The sequence below is a fragment of the Hakea prostrata genome, chromosome 6 (assembly GCF_041222555.1).
Source record: "Hakea prostrata isolate BN-2017 chromosome 6, UWA_Hpros_2, whole genome shotgun sequence".
NCBI lineage: Eukaryota > Viridiplantae > Streptophyta > Magnoliopsida > Proteales > Proteaceae > Hakea > Hakea prostrata.
Genome location: NC_142605.1, coordinates 1,431,773 through 1,457,899, shown reverse-complemented (window position 1 = coordinate 1,457,899; position 26,127 = coordinate 1,431,773). Strand labels below are relative to the sequence as shown.

At 39.3% G+C, this 26,127-nt stretch overlaps 1 protein-coding gene across 5 annotated transcripts in view; it reads left to right on the top strand.

Annotated features, from left to right (window-relative positions):
• The window catches only part of LOC149012085 (SH3 domain-containing protein 1-like), a 137,912-nt gene that overhangs the window by 95,660 nt on the left and 16,125 nt on the right, over positions 1–26,127 (top strand). For all 5 annotated transcript variants that reach the window (XM_089159512.1, XM_089159509.1, XM_089159511.1 and 2 more), the window contains one exon: positions 18,616–18,690. In XM_089159512.1, the coding sequence (XP_089015638.1) occupies positions 18,616–18,690 (75 nt within the window). The remainder of the gene's footprint in view (positions 1–18,615; positions 18,691–26,127) is intronic.

Genomic DNA, 26,127 nt, shown 5'->3' with positions numbered 1-26,127 from the left:
ATATGCCAACTCTAGTCCTAGGAAATACCTAAGTTTTCCTATATATTTGATCTTAAATTCGGTTCCCAAAAAGTCTTCAATGCTGAAATCTCATCCTCGTTGTTACACGTGATCTTAATATCATCCACACATACTTGAAGTATAGTATTGTGAGAACCATCTATTTTGATGAACAAAGTGTGGTCTGCATTGCTCTACTTTTGGCCATTAGATTTCATTCCCTTATGGAACCTTCCAAACCACGTTGTTGGAGATTGCTTCAGCCTATATAAAGCCCTCTTTAACTTGGACACTTTCTTATAAAGTCTCAGCAGTAGAATATGCAAGTGGCACATCCATGTACACCTCTTTTTGGAGTTCTCCATACAGAAAATCATTCTTTACATTTCACTATTGTAAACTCCAACGTTTATTAATTGCACCTGAAAGAATAATCCAAACTATGTTCATCTTGGCAAGAGGGGCAAATGTCTCCTGATAGTCAATACCATAAGTTTAAGTGACAACTTTGGCCACCAATCTTCCCTTGTACCCTCAAAGGTCCCACTTGAGTTATGCTTCATCACGAACGCCCATTTACACTAAACAATCCGCTTTCCTATAGACAAAGTCCCCAATTCCCACGTTTTGCTTTTCTCCAGAGCTCACATTTCCTCATCCATAGCTTTCCTTTTAGTTTGAGTGAGATAATGCCTCCTGTCAAGTGTTAGGAGAAGAAGTAAGGGATAAAGAGGAAATGAAACTTTGAAACTCTGAGGATAAGGATTGATATGAAACAAAATTAGAAATAGGATGTTTGGTGCAAGTTCACGGCTACTTTCTCAATACAATTGGTAAGTCCAAAGTAAGATTAAAAGAAGGGTTAGAGACAGACTTACATGAAGGAACAAAATTTTTAGGATTAGGAACCAAACCTTCCAATGGGTGTGGGTCACTCGTTGCTTTCTGTAATGGGTCTTCAGAGGTCTAGGCTCCCCCTGTGCATCATCCACCAACTATTCTTGTCCAGTCACTCCATCTTACAAATGAGGATCATTTGCAGGTATCTCAAGAAAAATATCGAAAGGAGGAATAAACACACGAACCTCTTCTATAGGACTCTTGCCCTAAAGAGGTTTAGGTTAAAAAAAACCTGTTCTTGGAAGACAACATCTATAAAGACAAAGAAACTAATGAAATGCACTTTAACCGACGAGGATCCAATTTACCATGAACATGGTGGTTTCAGACAAAGGCAACACAGCCAAAAACCTTAGGTGGCATTGTAAAGGCTGCTGTCCCTAAAAGAACCTAAAGGGGGCAGCATTGGTCTAAGAGTCGAGAAGGCATTTAGTTAATTAGATTTGCTGCAGTATGAATTGGATCACCCAAAAATCGAGGAAAGACATGCATAGTATACATGAGGGAATGTGCTACCTCAAGTAGATGTCTATTTTTGTGTTGACAACCCCATTTTAAGGTGGAGTGTCGATGCAATTAGTTTGGTGTATGATGCCATAGTTATAGGTAAGAAGGGGATGCTCCATTTTAGTACTCAGTCTCTTTATGCGTACGAAGTATTGTGACTGTTGCCCCAAATTGAGTCCTAACCATATTATAAAAATTTTGGAAACACAAGAAAAAGTCACTTTTTTGGCGAAGTAAAGTCTGGTTGTCCTAGTGTAATAGTTAATAATGCTAGCAAACCATCTATGAACAGACAAAGACATGGTCTGAGAAGGACCCCACACATCAGAGTGAATAACCCAAAAAAAGAACTTTACTACAATGATCTGAAATAGGGTAAACATGCAAATTACATATTTTAACCAAATATAGGCCAAGATACATGCCTCATAACAAAAATCGTTCAAATTACATCTTTTAACCAAATTTGGAAATAATGGGATAAAATAAGAAAAGGAACGTGGCCAAGATGACGATGCCACTGCAATAAAGTAAAAAGTGCAGGAGAGGTAGAATTTGAGGCCGTAGAAGGAGCTGATGGAGACCCATTGAACACGTAGAGCCCCCCTTCTGTCTACAACTGCCAATTATGCATCCCGTTTCCAAGTCTTAAAACACAAAGTGAGAAGGAAAAAAAATGTTATTTTGCAGTTCATATCACAAATAAGGCTGCTAGTAGATAAAATATTAGCCGAAAACTTAGGAACATGCAAGACGTTAGATAGGGTAAGAGAAGGTGGAAAAATAATAGATCCCTTCCCAAAGATGGGGAGAGAGACCCATTAGCTGTTCGAACATCTTGAGCAAAAGGAATAGATAAGTAAGTATGAAACAAATAAGATGAGCTTGTCATATGATCGATTGACTTAAAGTCGATTATCTAGGAGGGATAAGTCGAATTGACATGGTGACAACAAAAAATTCCTGTGGGGAATTGTGGATTAGTAGTGGGAACTATTGCAGAAGCTACACTTGCATTGGAAGTCGGCACTAGAGAAGATGCGTCAAGTCTTGACATCAACTAGCGAAGGTGCTGGAGCTCGTTTGAGGAAAGAGGTGCTGGTGCACTCAGGGTGTTAGAACTAGCTTGGTTTGCAGATGCTTGACTGTTGTCCTTATTTCCATTCCTATCTCCTCAAGGGGAATTTGCTGGATGTCCATGCAACTTCCTATGGTTGTCCTTTGTATAACACTATTTTCCACATTACTCACACTTCACTGGAGGGTGAGAATCACCAGAACCATTTATTATTGCTAGAACCAGCCACTGATGCAGATCTATCAAATATCCGAGTGTGTACCATTACTGTCCTCGATTGTCGTCAGTATCAACCATAACGTAGGCTTGCTCTAGAGAATGAAAAGGCTCTTGGGAAATAATATGTTCTCGAATCTGATCATACTCAATATTCAGCCTTGCTAGAAGATATACACATTGAGCTTGTCTTCCCGCATTTTGATAGGCAGCCCCATCTACAGCATAAGATGGAGTAAAATGGCTGTAAAAGTCAAGGGTTTAATAATGGCCTCGAAGAGTGTTTTAGTATTGAGACAGGCTAAGCTCCTTTTGTTGTAACTGGTGAATCTTTCTTCGGATGTCAAAGCACTGTGCATCATTACCAAATTTAGAATATGTTTCCTTGGCAACTTTCCAAATTGTGGTAGCATCAGGAAGAAGGTGACTATTTGCAATACAATGGTATTAAGAAGGAATGCCATAAGCAAGCATTCATCTGTCTCCCACTTATTTTGAGCTATACCAAGGTGAAGAAGACTTGATAGAAGTTCCATTAAGATAGCCAATAACACCACGAGCACCAACTGCAAGTGAAATAGAGTGAGACTACCGAAGATAATGGGTCACATTAAGTTTAACAGTGGTCATCTAAAAAAGGGAATAATTCACGATCCTGAGAAGCTGAAGAAATGGGAGGATTCTCTATGTTTGATGCCCTAGAAGAGGTGGAGGAGACTGTATTGGCCATCATAGGAATAAAAAAATTAGGTCATGGACGAGGTGAATAAATTTTTAGTAGGAGAAAGAAAAAAAAACTCACTACCAAGGAGGCATAAAATTCAGAATATATTCTGACTTAAAAAAAAAATCCATGACATATGGATGCAGAGCTGATCTAGTTTGGTTTGATGGAGAGAAAAGATGATGGGAGTGAGAAAGTCAATGGCGGAAGAAGAAGGGAGAAAGTCGATGGTGGAAAAAAGGAGAAAGCCAATGGTTGGGATCGACTTCCCACTTCAGTTAGGATCGATGGTTGGGTTTCGGATGCGAAGGAAATAGAGAAGAAAGTCAATGGTTTTTGAGAAGACGCAAGAACATAGAAGAGGCGATGGTTTTGGGAGAAGAGGGTGGGAGAAGACGATGGGTTAATTGCAGATTTCTAGATGGCAATGGAGGAAGAAGATGATGTGCTAAAGCGGTTAGGCGATGCTTCTGGTGGTGTTACGATGGGTCTGGTGGTGGGTTTTGGCGCTCGATGAAGGTTGCAAGGATGGCGGAAGTGTAAAGAAGAAGAAGAAGAAATTGAGGTGAGTCTCTACAGTTAGTTCTTTTTTTCTCCCCCCCCCCCCCTTTTTCTTCTTCTTCTGCTGCTCTGCAATTGAGAAAGAGGCTTAAAAAGATGGTGCTCAGTGATGGATCAGAGCTGGCTTTGATACCATGTTGTAATTTTGAGAGATTATTGCTTTGAAGGTATGTTTCATTCATAGGCCCCAATGGGGTATTTATAGTTATGTTTTTAGTAAATCCCACTCTAAATTGGAAGAGAAAACAAGTAAAAAACTAATCCTAGACTTATAAAGAAATCAATCTAACACCAAATAGGAAACCAATAAGAAAACAAAAGAGGAGTCTTATTCCAATTAGGAAATTTCATTCATACTCCCAACAACTATGTTGTATTAGTTCGTCTTTAAGTCCCTTATGTGCAAATCCAACTTCCTAAACCTAGCATCGTCAGATAGGGAATCTAGCTCCGGAACTCCAAAATGGAAAGGAAGAGAGAAAATTACAGGAGAGGGGCTCCTCCTGGTGTTCTCTTTTATAGGAAGTCATGTGGGATGCCTAGTGAGTTTAAATATGATCAGGTTTCTCCTTCTTAGTTTGGTTTGATCTTGAAGTCCTAGTTTGACTCATGTAGTGAAGAAGTACTAAAAGATAATTAATAATTAGTTTAATGCATATAATTAATTACTTAATTATCCATATACATATTCTACGTAACTCCAATATAATTGTGTTACAGATTAGCACCTATAACTTACATAATACAAGACCCTTTGCTTTCCAGTATTTGCCTTCCCCTTAGGGTCTTTTCTAGGTCCACTAGGAAGCCCAAGTGCAAATAATCAATTTCTGAAAAATGTTACTAGACATATAGTAAGTAAATATGTCTTAGAATAAAATAATTTTTAATGAAAAATATATTTTTTTTAACCACTAGCACCAATTATTAATTGATCATGCAGTTGGATTCCATTTCAAATATTTCCTGCACTAGGTCGTTGCTAATTTGTTGGTGACATGGTCACTTGTAGTCAAAGTTCCAAAACTCCATCTCGGTTGGCCAAAAGGAGATCTCGGTGAGATCTCATCGAGATGAAGGAAAAAGTTTCTCCCATCTTGACCTAACTCGATGGCTTATCTTGGAGGGTTTTGGGGGTTGTTTGGGATTGGAAATTGAAATCTAGCCTATTTTAGTCCTTCTAAACAAAATGCTAGTCTTAAATTTATGAGAAAATAACTGTGAATATGAGATTAGGGTACAAAAATAATGAAATCTAGGCAAAATTTTGCCCTTTTTGGTGATTTTGAAATTGGCGAGACGAGATAGATGTGCGAAGCTGAAACAGGAAATATCTGGTTGCGATTTCACTGTTATTGGCAAAAATTGGAGACGAGATGGCTTGAGACGAAATATTGATCGAAGAAGATACCTTAGGGGGGAACAATAGAATCTGATTTTGGAGTAAGAGACTGAAGTGGTACCATGTCACTTTTCTCCACCTGCTTTGGCCGATTGTAATTCTTCCTCTGATAAGTCTATAACTCCTTATTCTAGTCAATCTTGTTTTGAAAGACCTCAATAGTGTGACTCATAGGAGTGGTCTCCCCCTAACCAGGTTTTTCATATTCGTCAGAAAACAATGGGGGAGAATTAGAGTCCTCAGGTATACTGGCTGAAGTCTCCCCCTGGTCCAAGAACTCTTCTTGAACTCTTAAGTTGTGTTGTGGTATTGTGTGGGAGTCTATGTGTGATAGGAAGTTCTAAAGGTGGAAAGAACATCTCTCCTCTAGGACTCTCCCCCTAGAGGGGTGTATAGTAAGGTCAAAACTCATTAAAAAGTACATCCATGGACACAAATAAGTTTTTGGGAAAGAGGATGATAACATTTGTACCCTTTCTGAGTAGCAGAATAACCCAGAAATATGCAGCGTAGGCCGCAGGGAGCCAGCTTACTCTGGTGGGTTGTGATTCTGCCATAACACACACATCCAAAAACCTTTGAGGGAATAACAAAAGAAGAGGCTCCCTGAAGAATCTCATTAGGACATTTAAAACCAAGTATCCTACTGGGCATCCTATTCATAAGGTAAGAGGCAGTGAGTATAGCATCACTCCAATATTGGGTAGGGACATTCATAACAATCATAATTGAACTAGCTATCTCTAAAAGATGCCGATTCTTCCTTTTGGCAACCCTATTTTACGCAGCCATATCAACACTACTAGTCTGATGTATTATGCCGAGTCCAGAGAGATATCTCTAAAATTCACTATCAATATACTCTGTGCCATTGTCACTGCGAAGGATCTTCACAGTGGCATTGAACTGAGTTCTAATCATATTATGAAAATCACAAAAACATCGGAAAACCTCATTTTTTTGTCTTAAATTAGGAAATACTTTCTTCAGAGTTCCTAGAGGGGGGTGACCTTGCCTACGGTGCCATTGATGAAAGTTTGATATTAACGAATGGACCTGATTAAGAGATGCAGTCAAATTAAATGTAGATCCTCCAATCGGCTCCAACAGATAAAGGCCATTGTCTAGTTTACCACGTCCAATCTCCTTCCTTGTTACCAGATCTTGGAAGACACAATAAGATGGGAAAAAGTCACTTTACAATTCAAGTTTTATGTAAGATTATTGATAGAGAGCAAGTTAGTAGACAAAGAGGGAACATGTAAAACTTTAGACAAAAAAAGTGATGGAGAATGTTGAATGGTTCCATTTCCAGCAATGGAAGAATAGGAGCCGTCAGCAATTCGAACTTTATCTTTTCCGAAAGTTAGAGAATAATGCAAGAAAAAGGAGGATGAACCCGTCGTATGATCTGTGGCTCCTATATTAATGATCCAAGGAGCAAAAACTGAAGAAACATGGAATCTATAAAAGTTTTACCTGAAGTAGCAAGGTAGGAGTTGGTATGGGTAGTGGAGGAAGCAGCAGTAGAGGTTGTACTGGCAGTAGAAGATTGTAGAATACGTCGCAGAGTAACTAACTCCTCCTGTGAAAAACCAATGTCTGCAAAAGGTGTTTTGGAAACTACCTCAGAAAGATTAGTATTTGGTTTTCCCCTTTTTTGTGCCATTTTTTGCTCAAAATCAGTAGACTTCCGATGGAGCTTCCAACAATTGGCCTTGGTATGATATGGTTTGTGACAGTGCTTACATTTGATAATCTCTTTGGCCAAATCAGATTTAGTGCTGATAGACTGTAAGGCCAATTTCTCCACAATAGGAGCATTAAGCATGGTTAATCGACAGCTTTCCTCACACTAAACTAGGGCATAAGACTATTTTGGTATAGGAAAGGGAGAACAACTTAATACTTTCACCCTAATCTGATCATACTCCACATTCAACCTGCCAAGAAGTTCTATACCCGAATCTTATCAACATGCTTCCTATAAGTAGCCTTGATTATGTGGATTAGTGAGGTGATAATCCCCACAAGGATCCAATTCCTGCCAAAGAGATCGCAACTCAACATAATATTGGGCCACAGTCAGTTCTTTTTTTTGTAGTCTCATCTCTCATGAAGCTTCTTCCATAGCTCATAAACTTGTGCATCATTCCCTAATTGTCTATATGTTTCAGTAGTAGCCTTCCAAATTTGGGCTGCAGTGTCAAGTAATAGGTATCCACGGCCAATATTTGGATTCATGGAATTTAAAAGGAATTACATAATAAGAGAATCATTCGAGATACATTTATCTTGTGAAACACCTATGGTGGTAGGTTTGATAGTGGCACTGGTAATGCGTCAACAAGTCCTCTTCCGGCAATAGTCAGGTAGGTAGATCGAGACTAGATCAAATAATTTGTTCCATCAAATTTCACCAAAAGAGGATGAAGAGTGGGGTAATGTTCGGAGACAATGGAGGCAGTAGTACCATTAATGGTTGCCATGCCAAAAAATTGTCTGTAGTTCTTCAATTAAACCTTGAAATAACTGAAACGTCGTAAAATGGAATAGCCAAACCACCCAAACAAATCTAGGAATTAGGACTTAAAAGGTGCATAGGGTAAGTAACACCAAATTTATTTTTTTTAAAGAAAGAGGCCCTGAGGTTATGGAAAATCACAGATAGACCACTTTTTGTTTCTTACTTCTCCAAGTAACTATTACCTCCAACAAAGGTAGAATAACCTGGAATTGACTTCTTTTTTGGAGATTCAGCCCAGTCTGCATCAGTGTATGCTTATACTCTTAGAATATCAATGGGTGAAAAAATTATTCCTTTTCCAAGAGTTCCCTTCAAATCTGCAGGTAATCCGATAACAGCTTTCATATGAGCTAAATATGGATCATGCATGAATTGACTGAGTATCTCTATAGAATAAGTGATGTCTGGTTTGTTTTGGGACAAGTAAATAAGATTCCCTACCAGCCTTTGGTATCTTCCTTTGTCCATTGGTTCTCCCTCTTTTTCCTTAAGTTTAGCTCCGGCTTCAATAGGGGTATCAATTGCTTTACACACGAAAATTCACACTTCTGATAATAAATCTAGGACATACTTTTTTTGGGATAGGAATATACCCTTCTTTAATCGAGCCACCTCTATCCCTGAGAAGTACAGTAACTTCCTTTGATCGTTAATCTCAAACTCTCTACCAAGAAAGTCCTTCAAAAAATGAGAAGTGTGATGTTAGTACCTGACTTCTTGACAAATAGTGTATGATCAACATTGCTTTACTTATACCCAATAGAAGTCATTGCCTCCAGGAGGCGTCCAAACGAGCATTTAGGAGACTGTTTTAACCCATAATTTGACCTCTTCAACCGCCAAACTCTCCCTGCAGTATTGTCATTGGAGAAACCGTGTGGGATTTCCATAGAGACTTCTTCATCTAACTCCCCATGTAAGAATGCATTCTTTACGTCTAGTTGGTGCAAGTTCCAGTCTTTGTTTACTACAAACAAGAAAACTCTGACAATGTTCAATTTTTGCAACTGGGGCAAAGTCTTCTGATAATCAATTCCATAGGTCTAGGTAAACCCCCTTACAACTAGTTTAGCCTTCAACCTGTTGATTGATCCATCCATATTTTGTTTAACCACAAATACCCATTTGCAGCCCACGGGTTTTTTTCCTTGGAGGAAGTGTAACTAGCACCCAGGTATCATTTTTCTTCATTGCCTGCATTTTCCTTTACCATAGCCACCTTCCATTTCTTATTAGCATATGCTTCTTGCCAACTTTTAGGAACATATATAGATGATAAAGAGGATATAAAAGCACGGTAAGAGTCAGACAAATAGTCATAAGAAACATATTTAGCTATGGGATGCTGAGTACAAGATCTGACTCCTTTTCTAGAAGCAATAGGAAGATCAGAAGAAGATACCTCAAGGGGAACAATAGAATAAAATTTTGGAGCAAGAGACTAAAGTGGTAATATGTCACCTTTCTCCACCTGCTTTAGCCGGTTGTAATTTTTTCTCTAATTAGTCTGCACCTCCTTATTCTGGTCAATCTTGTTTTGAAAGACCTCAATAGTGTGCCTCATAGGATTGGTCTCCCCTTGACTAGGTTCTTCACATGGTTCAAAAGACTGAGGGGGAGAATTAGACTCCTCAGGTATATTGGCTGAAGTTTCCCCTTGGGCAGGAAACACTTCTTGAACTTCTAAATTATGTTGTGGTGCTATGATAGAAAGGTTTAGAGTTGGAAAAAGCACCTCTCCTCTAGGACTTTCCCATTGGAGAGGTGTATAGTAAGGGCAAGACTCATTAAAAATTACATCTATGGAGACAATGGTTTTCTTGGAAGGAGGATGATAACATTTGTACCCTTCCTGAGTAGTAGAATACCCTAGAAAAATGCAGCGTAGGCCACGGGGAGCCAGCTTACTTTGATGGGCTGTGATTCTGGCATAACATACACATCCAAAAACCTTTGGGACAAAAGAAGTGGTTCCCTAGAGAGGTAGTGAGTATAACATCACTCCAATATTGGCCAGGGACATTCATAGCAATCATAAGTGAATGGGCTATCTCTAAAAGATGCCGATTCTTCCTTTCAACAACCCCATTTTGGGCAGCTGTATCAACACAACTGGTCTGATGTATTATGCCATAGTCAGAGAGATATTTGTTGATTAATACCAAATTAGAATCATGGAGAGTAGCTTTGGAATCAAAAGGCTTTAAACTTAGTAGATCGAAGATAGAATATCTAGTTTGTAACTTTAGTCATGATCGGGCAGATGATGAGGTGGTGATACTTGACGATAAAGAGATTCCTCAGAGTGATTGTTTTAGGTACCTAGGTTCAATCATAAGTAAAAGAGGTGATTTAGAGGATGAGGTTTCCCAAAGAATTAAAATAGGGTGGATGAAGTGGAGAGGTGCGTCCGGGGTCTTATGTGATCGGCGTATTCCATTAAAGCTTAAAGAAAAATTTTATAGGACCGTTGTTCGACCAGCTATGATGTACGGTGCAAAGTGTTGGGCTGTTAAAAAGAACCATATAGATAAACTAAATGTAGCAGAAATGAGGATGCTAAGATAGATGAGTGGCAAAACTAGGATGGATAAGATAAGAAACGATCATATTAGAGTTGGTCTGGGAGTTGCTCCCATAAGTGATAAGCTTAGAGAAAGTCGTTTGAGGTGGCACGGCCACGTTCAACGGAGACCTATAAATGCTCCTGTTTGGAGAAGTGATATAATCCATATTGAAGGAACTAGAAGAGCTAGGGGTAGACCTAAGATAACCTTAGGAGAAATTGTGAGAAATGATATGTATAGCTTAGGCCTTGTATCTAGCATGGCCTCGAACAGAACTGATTGGAGGGCAAGAATCCATGTAGCCGACCCCATTTAGTTGGGACAAGGCTTATTGTTGTTGTTGTTGTTGTTGTTGTAGAGAGATATCTGTAAAATTCATTATCAATATACTCTGTGCCATTGTCACAGCGAAGGATCTTCACAGTGGCATTGAACTAAGTTTTAATCATATTATAAAATTCACGAAACATCGAAAAACCTCATTTTTTTGTTTTAAAAGATAAATCCATATAGAAAGAGGATGAAGAGTGGGGTAATGTTTGGATCTAGTGGGAGCAGTAGTACCATCAGTAGTTGCCATGTTGAAAAAATTGTCTCAGGTTCTTTAGTCTTCACCCTTTCAAAGTAATTGAAAGTTGAAATGTCGCAGAATGCAATAGCCAAACCACCTAAACAAATGATAGGATTCAAAAAGTGCTTATAAAGAATACCATTTTTTTCATTTTTTTAATTTTTCTTAATTTTTTTCTTTCTTAAAACTATGGGAAAATACGAATAGGCCCTTGGAACATTTGAATTTGCAATTAGGTCCCTAAAAATGCAATTTTACACATAAGCCCCTAAAACTATGCTAATTTACAAATAGGTCCCTGAAAATATGCAGATCTACGCATAAGTCCCTGAAACTATGCAAATTTACAAATAGGTCCCTTAAAATATGCAAATTTACCAATAGATCCTTGAAAGAATGCAAGTTTACAAACTAAACCTTTCAAACATCAGTACTATTTTATTTTTTATTTTTTATTTTTTATTTTTTTTTTTTTATTTCTGTTTTTAGGCTATTCGATCCGTAGGTGAGGAGGAAAAAAAATAGAGTATGGTTCCATTAAAGGGTAAAGAACATGCAGTTCTTATATCCAATCACCGGAGTGACATTGACTGGCTTGTTGGATGGGTTCTAGCACAGTGCTCTGGTTGCCTTGGTAGCTGTCTAGTTGTAATGGAAAAATCATCAAAATTCATTTTAGAACAAAATTGGGCAATGTGGTTTTGGGCAAAGGATGAAAGCATGCTAAAGTTTGCTCTTCTCAGGAGCTTCTCATTTCTAACGAAGAACAAGAAAAAAAAAAGTGGAAGGCGAAGGTAGAATGGTTCGAAATAACTCACTGTTTTAAGAGTTGAGAAGAATGAAGAAGACAATCGATGGCGGTAACAGGATACTACGATTAGGTTGCTGCGATAGAGGAAGGGCAGCGGTGGTGGTGGTGCAGGAGCAGCAGTAGTGCAGTGGTGAATTCTTCTTCTCTTCTTCTTTCCTTTTTTTCTTTCTTCTATTCTTGTTCTTCCCTAATCGTCTCGAGGCTCTGATGCCATGTTGAGAAAGCCGATTGTTGTAGAATGGCTTAATTAGATCAGTGTGATCTCAAGTGTGATCTCAAGCCCTTTATTTATTATAAAGTGGAAAGAACATTATTACATAAACAACCTTACTTGGGTAACAAAAACTAGAAATTTACATGAACCAAAACTCTAATAAAGTTGAACCTTAGGAGAACTCATCCAACAGTAGAGCTTGTTACCGGAAAAACCACTTTCAACATACTGGGATCTTATTACTTTAAGCAGGCTGGATTGGTACTATATAGGATTGAACCATGGTGGGAGATCTCGCTTGAGAGAGAGATTCTGCCACTTCAAAATACCGAGATCTCTCGAGATGGTGACATCTCGGTCGAGATATACCAATTTTTTGGCGTAAAATCTGTGGCCCGTCTCGGTGTGTTTAGGGCCTCGGTTGGGCTGAAACTTAGTATTTAGCCTATTTAAGGCCTTTTGAACACATTGGTGGCCTTGGATTTGTGAGAAAATAGCCTTAAGTATGTCTTCTAAGTCAACCCTATGTGTAAAACTGAAATGTTGTGATATGCAAAGTCAGACAATATGTAATGTAGAGATATCAAGTGATTCAAGTTATCAACTATCAATTATCAAATACATTAGACATCAAACTATCAAAGAACTCAAATGTCTTCAAAAATTTTTAACCATAAGAAGTTTTAGTAAGTCATAAATCAAAATCCATAAGTTCATAAGACTGCAAGAGTATCACTTAGCATTCTGCATCAACTAATTCTAAATGGTGGCCACATATGACTCCCATGCCAACTCATCACTGTAGTATGTCACATATCGGTTTATGTGGGACCGATATGTCTTCATGTTAGAATACTTGAGGAATAGCACTCTTGGGTAACCGTCAATCGTGGGTGGGTGAAAAAGCCATTGTTGCTCTTGTTGTTCGTGTTGCTGTTGAATATATGGGTAGGGGTCTCTAAACCAGTCAATCAATAACCAACCTTCACTCCCATATTGTACTCTTCAGGTGTAGGGTCTTGAGGAATAGCATGATCTCCATAAGAAGAATACCCAATGTAATCTGACCCAGGGTTGTGATCCCCGTATAGGTACTCCGATGACTGCCAATTGGCCAAACTCTATTGTTGCAAACCATTGTGATCATGATCTAGGCTCATACTTCTCATGTTCAATTCAAGATCCTACATGCTCGCATCACCATTTGTTTGTCCCTTGTTTGATAAACTCTTCCTACTCCTATTACAAGTCCGAGCAATAGGGGAATCGTGGCTCACATGTGTCAAATGACTCGGACTTGGTGAAGGTGACTCCCTTTGTTGACCCTAACATCCACCAGCAACACCACCAGCCTGATTGCTTCCATGACTTGATGGCTGACTTGGAGGGATGGTATCATCTTCATCATCTGAACTCCCACTACTAGACATCACCTCATCGGTTTCAAGTTGACTAGGTGGCTCCACAAATGGTACACTTGGTCCCACTGATGCGCTACAACATCTTGACCCTCATCAAAAGACATGTGGTCAGCCACAACATCTGGGTCCATGGCAGCAACAATGGTAGGATCCGGTTGCCCCTCCTGGCACATCCAACACTAAGCCACCTCGATCCCTAACCCATTGACATATAACATCATTTTCCTCATCCTCTACGAGGGACTCGTGGAATATATCAATCAACTCGATTCCTGATTCTCGTCATCCATATCATCTTGTAGGTGCCCTACTCACAACCTTATGTTGTAATGTATATACACTAAGTCCTCGAGCCTCTTACTCCCCAATCTGTTCCGTACCTTACTATGGATGAGCCAAAAGGTCCTTTAGTTCCTCTTGCAACCAGAGGATGAACAAGCCTGTGAGAGTACTTTATTTGCTATGTCCCTGAGATTTGGCGAACTATTTCCATATAACACCCACCAGTCAGCTGCATAACCAAATATAAGAATGCATTAGGCTAGTAAATCTTAACACTTATATAAATTATAGGTTATAGTCTTATGGAGTTATCAGTTATCACTTATAGAGTTATAGTAATAGACTATTTACCAGGATCAATTTTTTGCCTAATTGCAACTGCAGAAGGCTTTCCAAAACTCCCAGAGGCATCCGTGAAATCCTTGATCTGTGCACCAATTGTTTAATTATTGTACTTTTGCTATTGTGTATGCACTAATGCAAGAAGTTAAAGAAACAATTGAGTAAGTTCTCACCTCTCCATTAATTGTCCCCTGTAAGACAAAATTTGGCACAAGCTTCTCCACCATGTCTTGCACCGCATTCATCAGCCTTACATTAAGCCCCAGATCGTTCTTGTAATGGTACTTTGGGTTAAGGTAGTAAGTATGTATTGTGGAAATAAAAAATTTGGTTAATGATTTGGTTGTTTACTTGTTTGTAAATTTTATGTTTTAACTTAAAACATATTAACAATTATATCGAAAATTCGACTTGAAACGAAATTCCAATTATTTCGGAAAAGTGTCAAATTTCGACCGAAATTTTAGAGATTTCAACCAGTTTGACCGAAATTTCGACCATTTCAACATTCTAACTTGTTTTTCCTTAGTTTTTGTTGATTTCTATCCCATTTTCACCTAATTTCCACTACTCTTTTGCCTTCAAACACCTCTTTTACTTATTTTTTGCCTCCAAACACCTCCTAAGCCACAACAGCTACAAAGGAAACTCTAACAACCATAGAATCTGAAGCATGAGCCATGCCCAACAGTTCCAAACTTCCCCTTTTTTATTTTTGTTTTTGTTTATGCCTTAAATGATCTTGTATTGCCTTGAAATTAATATATGTTTAGCCTTAGACTATGATCTATGATTGTGTTTTGTTAAACTTATCTTTTTATTATTTGCTACCATTTTTCATTTCTAATTTTAATAATTATTTTTTAAATTATGTATTTTTATTTTATGTATATATGATATATAGGCTTCAACTTAATATATGTGAGACACCATCACTTGATCTAGTCGATCATTTTATTTTGTTGACTTGTTATATATGTAACCATTCTACCAAACAATCCATTTATGTTGATGATTCTATGCGTGTATGCATTACCGTTTGCACTTGTCGGAACCAGTCATTTGTTAGTATCCTTGAATGATAAATTTTGAATCGTTTTTTTTTTTAGCAAAATACTAGTTCCATTGTGTTTATTATGCTTGAAATAGGTAGTATGCAAGAATCCAAATCATTTTTAGTTCATATGAGGCCTGAAATTGAAGTTCCAATTTCCAGAAAAAAGTGTCCAGTTTCGACTGAAATTTCAATAGAAACATCAAAATTTTGGCCTTTTGCAAGGTCGAACTTCCTGTTTCGGTTGAATTTTCTTCCTTGTTAACAATGTAAATTAAATTGTATAACAAAAACTTAAAGACTTAAAAGTTACTCATCAGCCAAGTGCAAAGGATGCATCAAGTGCGTCTCCCATCTATCATCGATAATCCTATCATAGGATTTGAAGGAGCCAGTGGCTACAACTCTAACCAACTCTTTCATTTGATGGAGGGCAGCAAATATATGGGGCATTGTGGGCTTCTTCTCCGAATCCACCATCCTTAAAACAGACACGATAGGCTTTAAAATGCCCATTGTCCTATTTTGTTGGACTACTACTACATCAAGATGGCTAGTTCCACTCCAATTAAACTACTCCTCACTTGCAAACATGTGTCACCCACCACTTTCTTCTGGAAGCTTTTCAGAGCTACATCGTTGGTGGCGAATCTAGTCAATCCAGGTCTTACTAGTTCACCCTTACAGTGGTTCCTCATCATCTTCAGCATATAACTATGGTTGTAAATAAAATTACTGACCCTTTTAGCCTTGTCAACCACAATATTGATTGACTTTCTCTTCCCGAAGTCCTTCGACATAAGATCAATCAAGTGTGCTGCACATGGTGTCCAAAAGAGGTGGATCCTGCTACTCTTCTTCTTCATCAACATTTCAGTAGTTTTCTTGAAGTTAGCACCGCTATCTATGACAATTTGGACAACATTGTTTGCCCTACCTTGAGGACCACCTGCCTAAGAAGCTTGTAAAGGTAATCAGCATCTTTAATTTTATCTTAGGCATCCACTGACTTAAGGAAAGATGTCTTTCCATTATAGCTCAACATGAAATTAATGATGGACTGTCTAGTAGGACTAGTCCATCCATCAGCCGTCACGGTAACACCATATGTTGTCCATCTTTCCTTCAATGAACCAATGTATTCCTCCACCTCCTGCTTCACCTTTGGTAAATATTTATTCATTACTTTCCAAGCTATTGAGCCTTTAACCCCTACACCTACTCTAACAATGACATTGATAATCTCCTGATAGTATGGTGTTTTGGCTACATTGGCTGCAATGTTGTTGTGGAGCATGAATTTGCTAATCGCCAACCTAGCTTCCTCCTTCCTACTACCTTCTCTACCTCCAACAAACATATATGGAATGCTTATTTGATAGGTGTCCTGATGCCTGAAGAGGGAGGGGTCTTGGTCAAATGTGGCATCATAACGTGCAGTCTTCCTCCCCCTTTCAGTTCTCTCACTTCCCCTGCTTCCATGAAAACTATGTCTAAGTGGCATGGATGCCACTGACCCCAAACCACATACTCCTATTGTTTGTTCATATTGCCTCACATTTTCAAAATGTAAGGACTATCTGTTGGCTTACGCTGTAGCTTTTATCCGTCTCCACTCGACCTGTGACTTAATACCCATATGCCTCCTCCTCTCCTCATTGTCGTCTGACTCCTCATTAACGTCAACAAAAGCTCTACACAATACTATATCCACAAATTCCCTTTGCTTTTGTTCCATCTCATCCTTTCTTTGTCCCCCTCCCTTTAAAGTTGTTGCAATTGCTTTTTACATTTCATAAGGAACCTTGGAACACTTGGTAACATCTTTGTAGCCCCCAACCAAATGTTGCTTTAATCTGGTTGAACCACTAGAATTCAAGGTCTTGAGGCAATGCTAGTATCGGGATTTTTTTTTGTTGGCAGTTACTTGATCCTCATGTTGCCAAGCAATGTCCTAAATCCCACAGTCAGTGTTGCCACTCCACTAGTTGTCATTTAAGCCACAAGTCTACAACACTGAAATACATACATGAATATTCCCAAATAATCATTAGAATTATTTTTAGATAATTAAAAATATGTAAAACAGATAATTTTTTAATAAATATTATTTTCATAATTATTTTATTTAATTATTTAAATAAAAAAATATAGTAAGCATGATAACCAAATATGACTACATGGGGTTGTAGCCCTCTCAATGTAGTTTAACATAATTGATAACCACATTCATATCATAAGTATTCGTTATATTTTTTAATTTTAATTTTTTAGATATTATATTTTTTAAATACGAAAATTCAAAAAATAAATTAATAGCAGAAAATTAAATTTTGTCCATGAAAGTGTAGATCGAAGCTAGTAGATCAACATATATTTATACTAGACTCACACACCCATTGTAGAACATTCTATTCAAAAAAAATTCAAATTTTGGGAAAATCTTACTTTTTTGAAGATCTAATTGAAATAGACTTGAATGATCATAATCTGATGTTGTAGATGCGTTAAGGATGTTTAGAAGTTGAAATCTAGTTGAATCCACAAAACATTCTGGCCAAAAATCAATTTTCCGGCATGATTGGAGAGTTGTAGCAAGAGAGAGGTGAGATATGCCTCTCTCGCATGAGATAGGGGGTTTTAAAACCCCTTAAAGCATGTGGTTGGACCCCAATTGGCGAGATCTCCCATCTCTCCCATCTTGTCTCTCCTTTCGTCTCGCTGATCTCATTTAGCTAGATATCTCGTGAGATCTCCCACCACGGATTGAACAGCTCAATCATCTGAAACAAGGGGTATGGCTGCTTCCCTTCAGGGATAGTATACAAGGAAAGGACTGGGAAAAGTTAGATTGCCTCCAGATGAGAGAACATCATAATGCTGAGCACTTCATTGGCAAATATCCTCTTATGCATAAGAAGCTCTTCAGCAGACCATATTTCAAGTCTTACTTCCACCAGCCTTAAATGGTATGTAAAACATGGCGCAACTTTACAATGCGAGTCCCAGCAATCTTATGACTTCGCCAGTTTGAAAGCTTATCAGTATCAACAATAACAGGATGTGATAAGCTTTAATGATTTCCAGTTCGCTGAACCTAGATGGATGTGTAATGTGCAACTGTTGTACTGGTACAAAGGTGAAGGTTTACATGTAACCTCCCCTCTAAATAGACCACAATGATGGGTAGAACTATTTCTGCTTTTACTTATCGATATCATTTGTATAACTGTAAACTAGTCTGCCACCTTGAGTCCAGCTTGTATGCAAAGTTTTAATGGTTCTATGTTATGAGAATCTTGACAGCACAAAGGCTCTGTTAAGAACCATAAATCTCTAAGATCATTGCATCTCCCATTCCTAATTTGTTTTTCTTCCCATCTTATGTTTTTTCAATTAATTCTTTCTTGGCGATGGCTCTAACCATTCTTCATGTAGGTTATACACCCGTTTGATGCCCAAGCTGATAGTGAGTTAAGTCTCTCGGTTGGTGATTTTGTTGTGGTTCACCAGGTATGGAAATTTCTTGTATCAATGTTGCAGCTTCTCTTCCCATATATTAACTCCTTAAGTTCTAAGACAGAGTTGGTCAGTTCGGATTTCGTAACTGATTTTGTTTTGATTGTGACCTGTCAAAGAAGTCACGATGAAGTTAGATTGATATGCTGATCCCTTGGTGGTCTTTCGTTGTCTCCTGGATATGATCATACCAGATTTTTCTTTTACATTGATTATCTTATGATTCTGGATTTTGATGCTTAGAAAAGAGGAATTCAGAGGGGAAAACAGCAATTCAGAAGATTGGGAATTGGGAAAGAAGAAGAAGCACACAGAGAAATAAGGATTCAGGAATTAACACTTTCTTCATTTCCCCAAGCATCTTTCTCGTATTACATTTATAATAAGGTATCCCTCTATTGTTATGACCATACTAACACTAATATTCATTTACCATGACCATACTACCCCACTAACTTCCCAACCCAATATACCCTTACAATTATCCCAACATAACCCTTAACCAAGATCGTAACATTACCGACCCCTTATGAGAACCTTGTCCTCAAGGTTCAGATGCAACAAAACTCCAACACATGCTCTTTCTTGCAACTCATCACCCCCAGCATGTAGCTCAAGAGCCATGCTTATAGCCCATGAAACCTGCATGGTCCCTTCCTCACCGTATGGCCTTCCAATATTTCCATATGCGTGCTTGAGCTGCATCATTATGATGGGGCTGCAGCTCCAAGATAATAGAATTTCCTGCTCCTTAAGATCTACAATCGTTTTAACAAACCTCTGCACTGCAGCCTCAATTAGCTGATTGGATTCTCCATCAGTACTTGCTAACACATAACACAGGTCGAGGTATATCAGGCATTCCATCAGAATTTTGTGTGCTTGAAGTATTCTATCATCAAGAGAGAAACTGAAAAAGTTTGGAAAGTCAATGAGATCTTGCAACAGCCTGCCCATAGTTCTTTCAGATAACAGTACTTTGGATTGAGGACATCCAAATTGTACCTCAGCAATATGGGAAAATCGGCTATCATAACCTCAGGCTTATTAGCAACGTTGCACCCCAAGAACTCTAATCCTTAGGCTATCACTTTTCCGATTGCTCTCTTTGCAACTCCAGCTTTTGTAATCCAGAAGATAATCACTGGCTGTATTGTCTTAAAGAGGCTGCACATTAAAAAAGGAGGGAACCTGACTAACATGCTCCTGACTGCTTCTTCACAAGTGCCCATGTCCTGTAAAAATTGTGCCTTTGGTGCAAGTGTTGTTTCTAAATCGATACAGAAAACTATGGGTTTCAGAGAGAATTTTCCATATACCATCTTGACAAACCCCAAGGTAATGTAAGTACTTTCCTAGAGTCTTCCATCGTTCTTCAATATTGCATGCCATCAATCGTGGCGTGAATGCCGTCAACCACCCAACATCTGCATTACTAGGGCCAAACTCATTAAGTTAAGGAACCTTGGAGTTCATCTCTCCCAAGGTAAAGAAGCCGAGTGTCTTATAGGATAATCAAAGACCATTATGAAATGCCGTTGGCTATGGTTAATGAAATAAAGGCAGATGCCCGTTCAAGTTTCATTTGTATATAGACTACCATGGTGGAAGCCACTATTGCCCCAGTGAAGACAGCTAGATAGAAGGATTTGAAGAATCTGTCCAAGTGAGATGTACATTCAGCACTCGAGAAAAGCCCCAGCTGAATCAACTGAACTTAATGTATTCCTCTGTATCTTTGGTACATTCAAACAGCTGGCCATAACTTGAAGAGGTTATTATTTTTCTGTCATTAATGAAATGCATACTTCTCCTGGAATATATTTGCCAAATGGCCAAAAATCTGTTTCACTAAAGCCTGAACAGAGTAAACATTTGACTTTGGTTCGTGGAAGCCCACTCATGGCTCCTAGCAGGGATAACTCTACCTTGACTGCAGCTATAAAACAAAAGATGGGTAAGATCATTCCAACTGGCGCTGCACATTTTTCCTTTGACTCTCTTTCCCAAGGAACTTGATATCATGTAATGAATCTTGGAACCCTGCTCAAGATTATGAGTATTGCCAACAACCAATACAATACCAATATAATAACATGTAGTGAACTTTGTCTCCTCTGCTTTTGTAACTCTATAAAGCCTCCATTTATACTTTTCTTGCCCCCTTAGAGTTTGAGAAGGAAATACCATAGTTGCCTTGTACCTTGGCACTAAATCATTATCAAGGTCATCCTTCTCATAGAGTTGAGAAGCATTGCTGGGCCAATGGTGATGTATATTGAGAGTAGAGGCAGTGTAGCCAGAAGACATGAGTGAGAGAACCAATTTTACAGCCTAGAATTTTCGGATTCCTCCACAATTGCACATTTTGTCTTTGTAGTGAAAATCCACCCAATAGAAGCAAAGAAACCAATGTTAACTAGGAACAACAATGTCAAATGAGAACCTTGTGCTAGTAGCTCTAAGCAAGTGGAATCCATGTCAACGCGTAAAGTCATTAAAACAAGCTAAATGATCAATTATCCTGCTGTGGCATTTCTTCGAACACTTCAGGATCAGAAATAGAAGGTTGAGGTCTTCCACCAGGGTCAAAAGTCTGAAATAATTTTAGTCTAGCATTTTTATGAACAAGTGGTGGTCGGTAGTATTGGTACCTCACTTGGAAGAATAATATCTTCAAGGTCCTGCTGCCAACAACGAACATCGGCAATGGGATGCGGCTGGTGCTTTTCGTGGATTCTGATCATCTCCGTCTTCTCTTCCCATAAAGCTACGAGTGCCACCTTCCGCCATTCCTTACAGTAACTTTTGCATTCACCCATGGTGGTCTCACTGGTGGTTGCACTGCCTGCTTCTTAATCTCCTTGCTGAAAACCATCTTCACCACAACTACTGAATCATTGAGGATCTCGTGCTGTGGAAATAATTGAATCCTTAGGTAATCAATGCGACCCCTAAGCTTCCTATTTATAATAATGTGAAATATACAAAGTTACATAATTACCCTTACTAACCAACTGAATAATAATAACTTGAACCACAACTTATAATTAAACCAACCAACACTCCCCCTCAAGTTGAGGCATAGATTTTAATCATGCCCAACTTGCTCAAAATAGGGTAGAAATCTCCTTCCTTCAGTCCTTTAGTAAAGATGTCAGCTACTTGATATCTAGATCTGACGAAAGGCATGCATATCAGCCCTTGTTCCAACTTTCCTTTGACAAAAAATCTATCTATTTCAATATGTTTTGTACGATCATGTTGCACTGGATTATTGGCTATACTGATGGCAGCCTTGTTGTCACAATATAACATCATGGGACTTGTAATAGGAAACCCAATATCTTGTAATAGACCCTTTAGCCATAAAAGTTCACATACTCCTTGAACCATGGATCTATACTCAACCTCTGTATTAGACAATGACACCACATTTTGCTTATTGCTTCTCCAGGTAATTAGATTGCCCCCAACAAATGTACAATATCCTGATATTGATTTTCTGTCAGGTGAACTAGCCCAATCAGCATCTGTATAAGCTTCCACTTTCAAATTATCTGAGGGTAACAAAAGTATTCCCTTTCCTGGTGTGGATTTCAAATACTGAAGTATTCTAATAACATCATTCATATGAGTCGAGTATGGGTCATGCATAAACGACCTCACTAGACTTACTGAGAAAGCAATGTCAGGTCTGGTGTGATAAATCAATTTTCCGACCAACCTCAAAACCTCTGATGTCTCCCTTTATCTACTGGTACTCCCTCTTTCTCTTTAAGTTTAATGCCTGCTTCAATTGGGGTATCTATGGCTTTACATCCCCACATTCCCACTTCCGAAAGTAAGTCTAGGATATACTTGCGTTGTGACAAATAGATGCCTTTTTCTGATCTAGCGACCTCAATTCCCAGGAAATACTTGAGTTTCCCTAGATCTTTTACCTCAAATTCCTTTCCGAGGAAGATCTTCCGCTTTTGTATTTTTGCCCCATCATTCCTAGTGATGACAATGTCATCTACATAAACTATAAGAAGTGTGATGTGAGGTCCTGACTTTTTCACAAAGAGAGTATGATCAACATTACTTTGCTTGTAACCTATAGATGTCATAGCTTTTTGGAGGCGTCCAAACCAACACCGGAGACATTGCTTCAACCCATAAATTGATTGCTTCAGCCGCAAACCTTCCCTTTTGTTTTCTTGTTAGAGAATCCATGTGGATTTCCATGTTGACCTCTTCTTTTAATTCTTTATGCAAAAATGCATTCTTTACATCTAATTGATGTAAATCCCAATCTTGATTCACAGCTATTGATAACAAGACCCTGATCGTATTCAATTTTGCACCAATTCCATAGGTTTGAGTGAACCCTTTTGCAACCAATCTAGCCTTCAATCGGTTGATTGAACCATCCATGTTATGTTTTACCACGAACACCCATTTACAACCTAACGGTTGTTTCCATGGAGGAAGAGTAACCAACTCCCAAGTACCATTCTTCTTCATAGCCTGCATTTCCTCTACCATTGCTGCCTTCCAATTTTTATTAGCATAGGCTTCCTACCAAGTCTTTGGAACAAATGCAATAAATAAAGAAGATATGAAAGTGATATGGAGAAAATATGATCGAACCGGGTTCATACCTGGTTTGATCCTCGACTCCGGTCGAGACAGAAGGATTCGACTCGCTCCCGAGCGAACCGAATCCGTAAGGTGGCTTGCTGAGGAAGAAAACTTATTCAGCTACAAGCACGCCCTAATTCAACTTATGGATTAGGTTAATTACCCTAATGATGGCAGACTCGAATGGAGCGGCGGCTAATCATTATCGAAGGGATAAACATCGCATAACCTAGAGGTTATCTCAGGAGTCCTCTAGTAGTCCAAACTAGTAGAAGTCTATCGCTCAACGGATCTAACTGTTAAGATCCAACGACTATTCAAAGAAGGCTCTCAAGTGCATCCGACGAAGGAGATTCGAAGGTACACTCTATATAAACCTCACTGCCATACGAGGTGAAAGAGAGAAAAAATACAGACTGGTAGACGTAAACTATCAAAGGCTTACGATCTAGATCACCTTTCCCAGTTCTTCATTCCTTAGCTCTGTGCTTCAAGCAGAGCCGTTTGTGATTAAGTTCATCAACTGACTTAGCCTTCGGAGGTGGACTCCCGACCCCCGCGGTCGGGCCACATCTGACGCTTTCGTTTTGCAAGTCATCACGAGGAGAATTAAGGTCTGAGCAGATTTTGGACGCATCATTTGGCGCCGTCTGTGGGAAACACTTGTAAAGCCATGGTGACTAGATAGGCAGCAGCCGCTGCACAACGCGATTCCGGTGTTCAGATCCCTGGGGTGAATAATCCAGATGTTCCCCAGGGAAGCCAAAATTCTATCGAAGTAGATGGTGGTCAGGGAGGACGTAATCCTCCTGATACATTCCAAGATCAATTGAATCAGGTAAAGATTCAACTCTTGGAGGTGAGCCAAGCACTCCGCATGCTCACCAGACGAGTGGTTTTACCACAAGAACCTGATCAACGCGATTCAGGGAGGCGTGCGCTGCCACGTGATCAAAGATTGGCTGAAGACCGGAATATCGGTCAAAACTTTCGTGAAGGTGATCGAGGACCTAGGAGAATTGACTATCAAGCTAGGCGAGACGATCGGTTTGACAGACCGCAGGAAAGTACAACCGATTCAAATACAAGGTTGGATACAAGAGTGAGAACTCACTCACCAACTGTCAGAAGAACCGTTCGTGATGATCGAGCAGTTCGCGATGAGCGGAATGTTCGTGATGGACGGGCCGTTCGTGATGATCGAATAGCTCGTGAAGATCGTGTTAATCGAGGTCGTGATCATATTGCTGATGATCACCCAACCCAGATTGGTCAGGAATTGGCCAACATCAATCAGAAGTTAGGGCAGTTGGCTAAGGGAAGGATAACTGAGGATATTTACTCAGTTATTCGGAAGACCCCCTTTGCCGAGCCAATTGCGGGATATCAGTTTCCCAATAACTTCCGTTTGCCTACCTTTTCTACATTCGATGGCTCCGGAGATCCAACGACCCACATTGGCTATTATCAGCAGACCATGGCAGTTTCAGGTAATTCTGATGAAATTTTATGCAGGGTTTTTGGTTCATCTTTAACCGGAGCAAAGACAAAAGTGGTTTTCGAACCTCCCCTCAGAAGGATCGTAAACTTTAATGAACTGGCTCGCAAATTCATCAGGCGATTCCAGAGTGGAATACAGGTCAAGAAAACAGAAGAAACCTTGTTTACTGTCAGACAAAGAAAAAGCGAATCGATCGAGAGAGTTTCGAAAAGATTCAACAAAGTAACGATGGAGATAGAAAATTTGGATGAGCAAGTAGCCAAAACTCGCTCTATTCACTTGGACTCACTAACCGTAAACTTCTGGAGTTATTACTACAGGATATGCCTGCAACTTATGCTGAGTTAGTACAGAGATGCCAGAAGCAGGCCGAAGTTATGGAGATCCTAGATGCGCGCCAAGGAGATAACAAAGTCTCCAATAAGGAACAGAAGGCTCCTGACCAGAAGCAGAAGCCGAAGAAAAATGTCCGCGATCGGGTTGGAAAATCTCAAGCTCGGCGCCAGAGGTCTCCCGGTAAAAGTGAATATACTCCATTGAATGTTCCTCGGGCTGATATTCTAAATATCATCAAAAGAAAAAATATTTTGAAGTGGCAACCTAAAATTCTTTTGAAACCTGGAGAGCAGCAGGATCGAGAAAAGTATTGCCGATTCCACAAGGACTATGGTCATTATACAAATGACTGTCGTCATCTAAAAGCAGATATTGAGAGATTAATATCTCAGGGACACTTGTCCAATTTTGTTAGCAGAAGAAGGGAGGAGCCACGTGAGCTATGCGCGGCTGCTCCTAAAAGGGATCGTTCGGTTAGTTCAGAACGATCAAGGGAGGCTCTAAAGTCTAAGAAGGGCAAGGAGGTGACTGAAGCTACTCGGTCACCGATCCTTACCATTTTCGGAGGACCAGAGCTCGAATAACTTCAAAGTTTGAAAACAAAATCCAAATTTGTCGGAACCGGAGAGACGCAGAAGCGAAAGAAGCTGAATGGTGACGATTCTATCACCTTTGGCGAGGACGATGAAAGAGGCGTTTGTTTACCTCATGATGATGCCATAGTCATCAAGGTAGAAATTGCACGTCGGGAAGTGCATAGAGTTTTGGTTGATACAGGGTCTGCAGCTGACCTAATTTCTTATGAAGTGTATCAAAAACTGAAGGTGGATGAGGACTTGATGGAGCCTTCATCCACGCATCTATATGGTTTTGGAGGGTCGTTTGCGGTGGCGGAAGGATCTGTCCAGTTGGACTTATCTATTGGAAGTTTTCCTAAGGAAATAACCGTCCGAATAAATTTTTTGGTG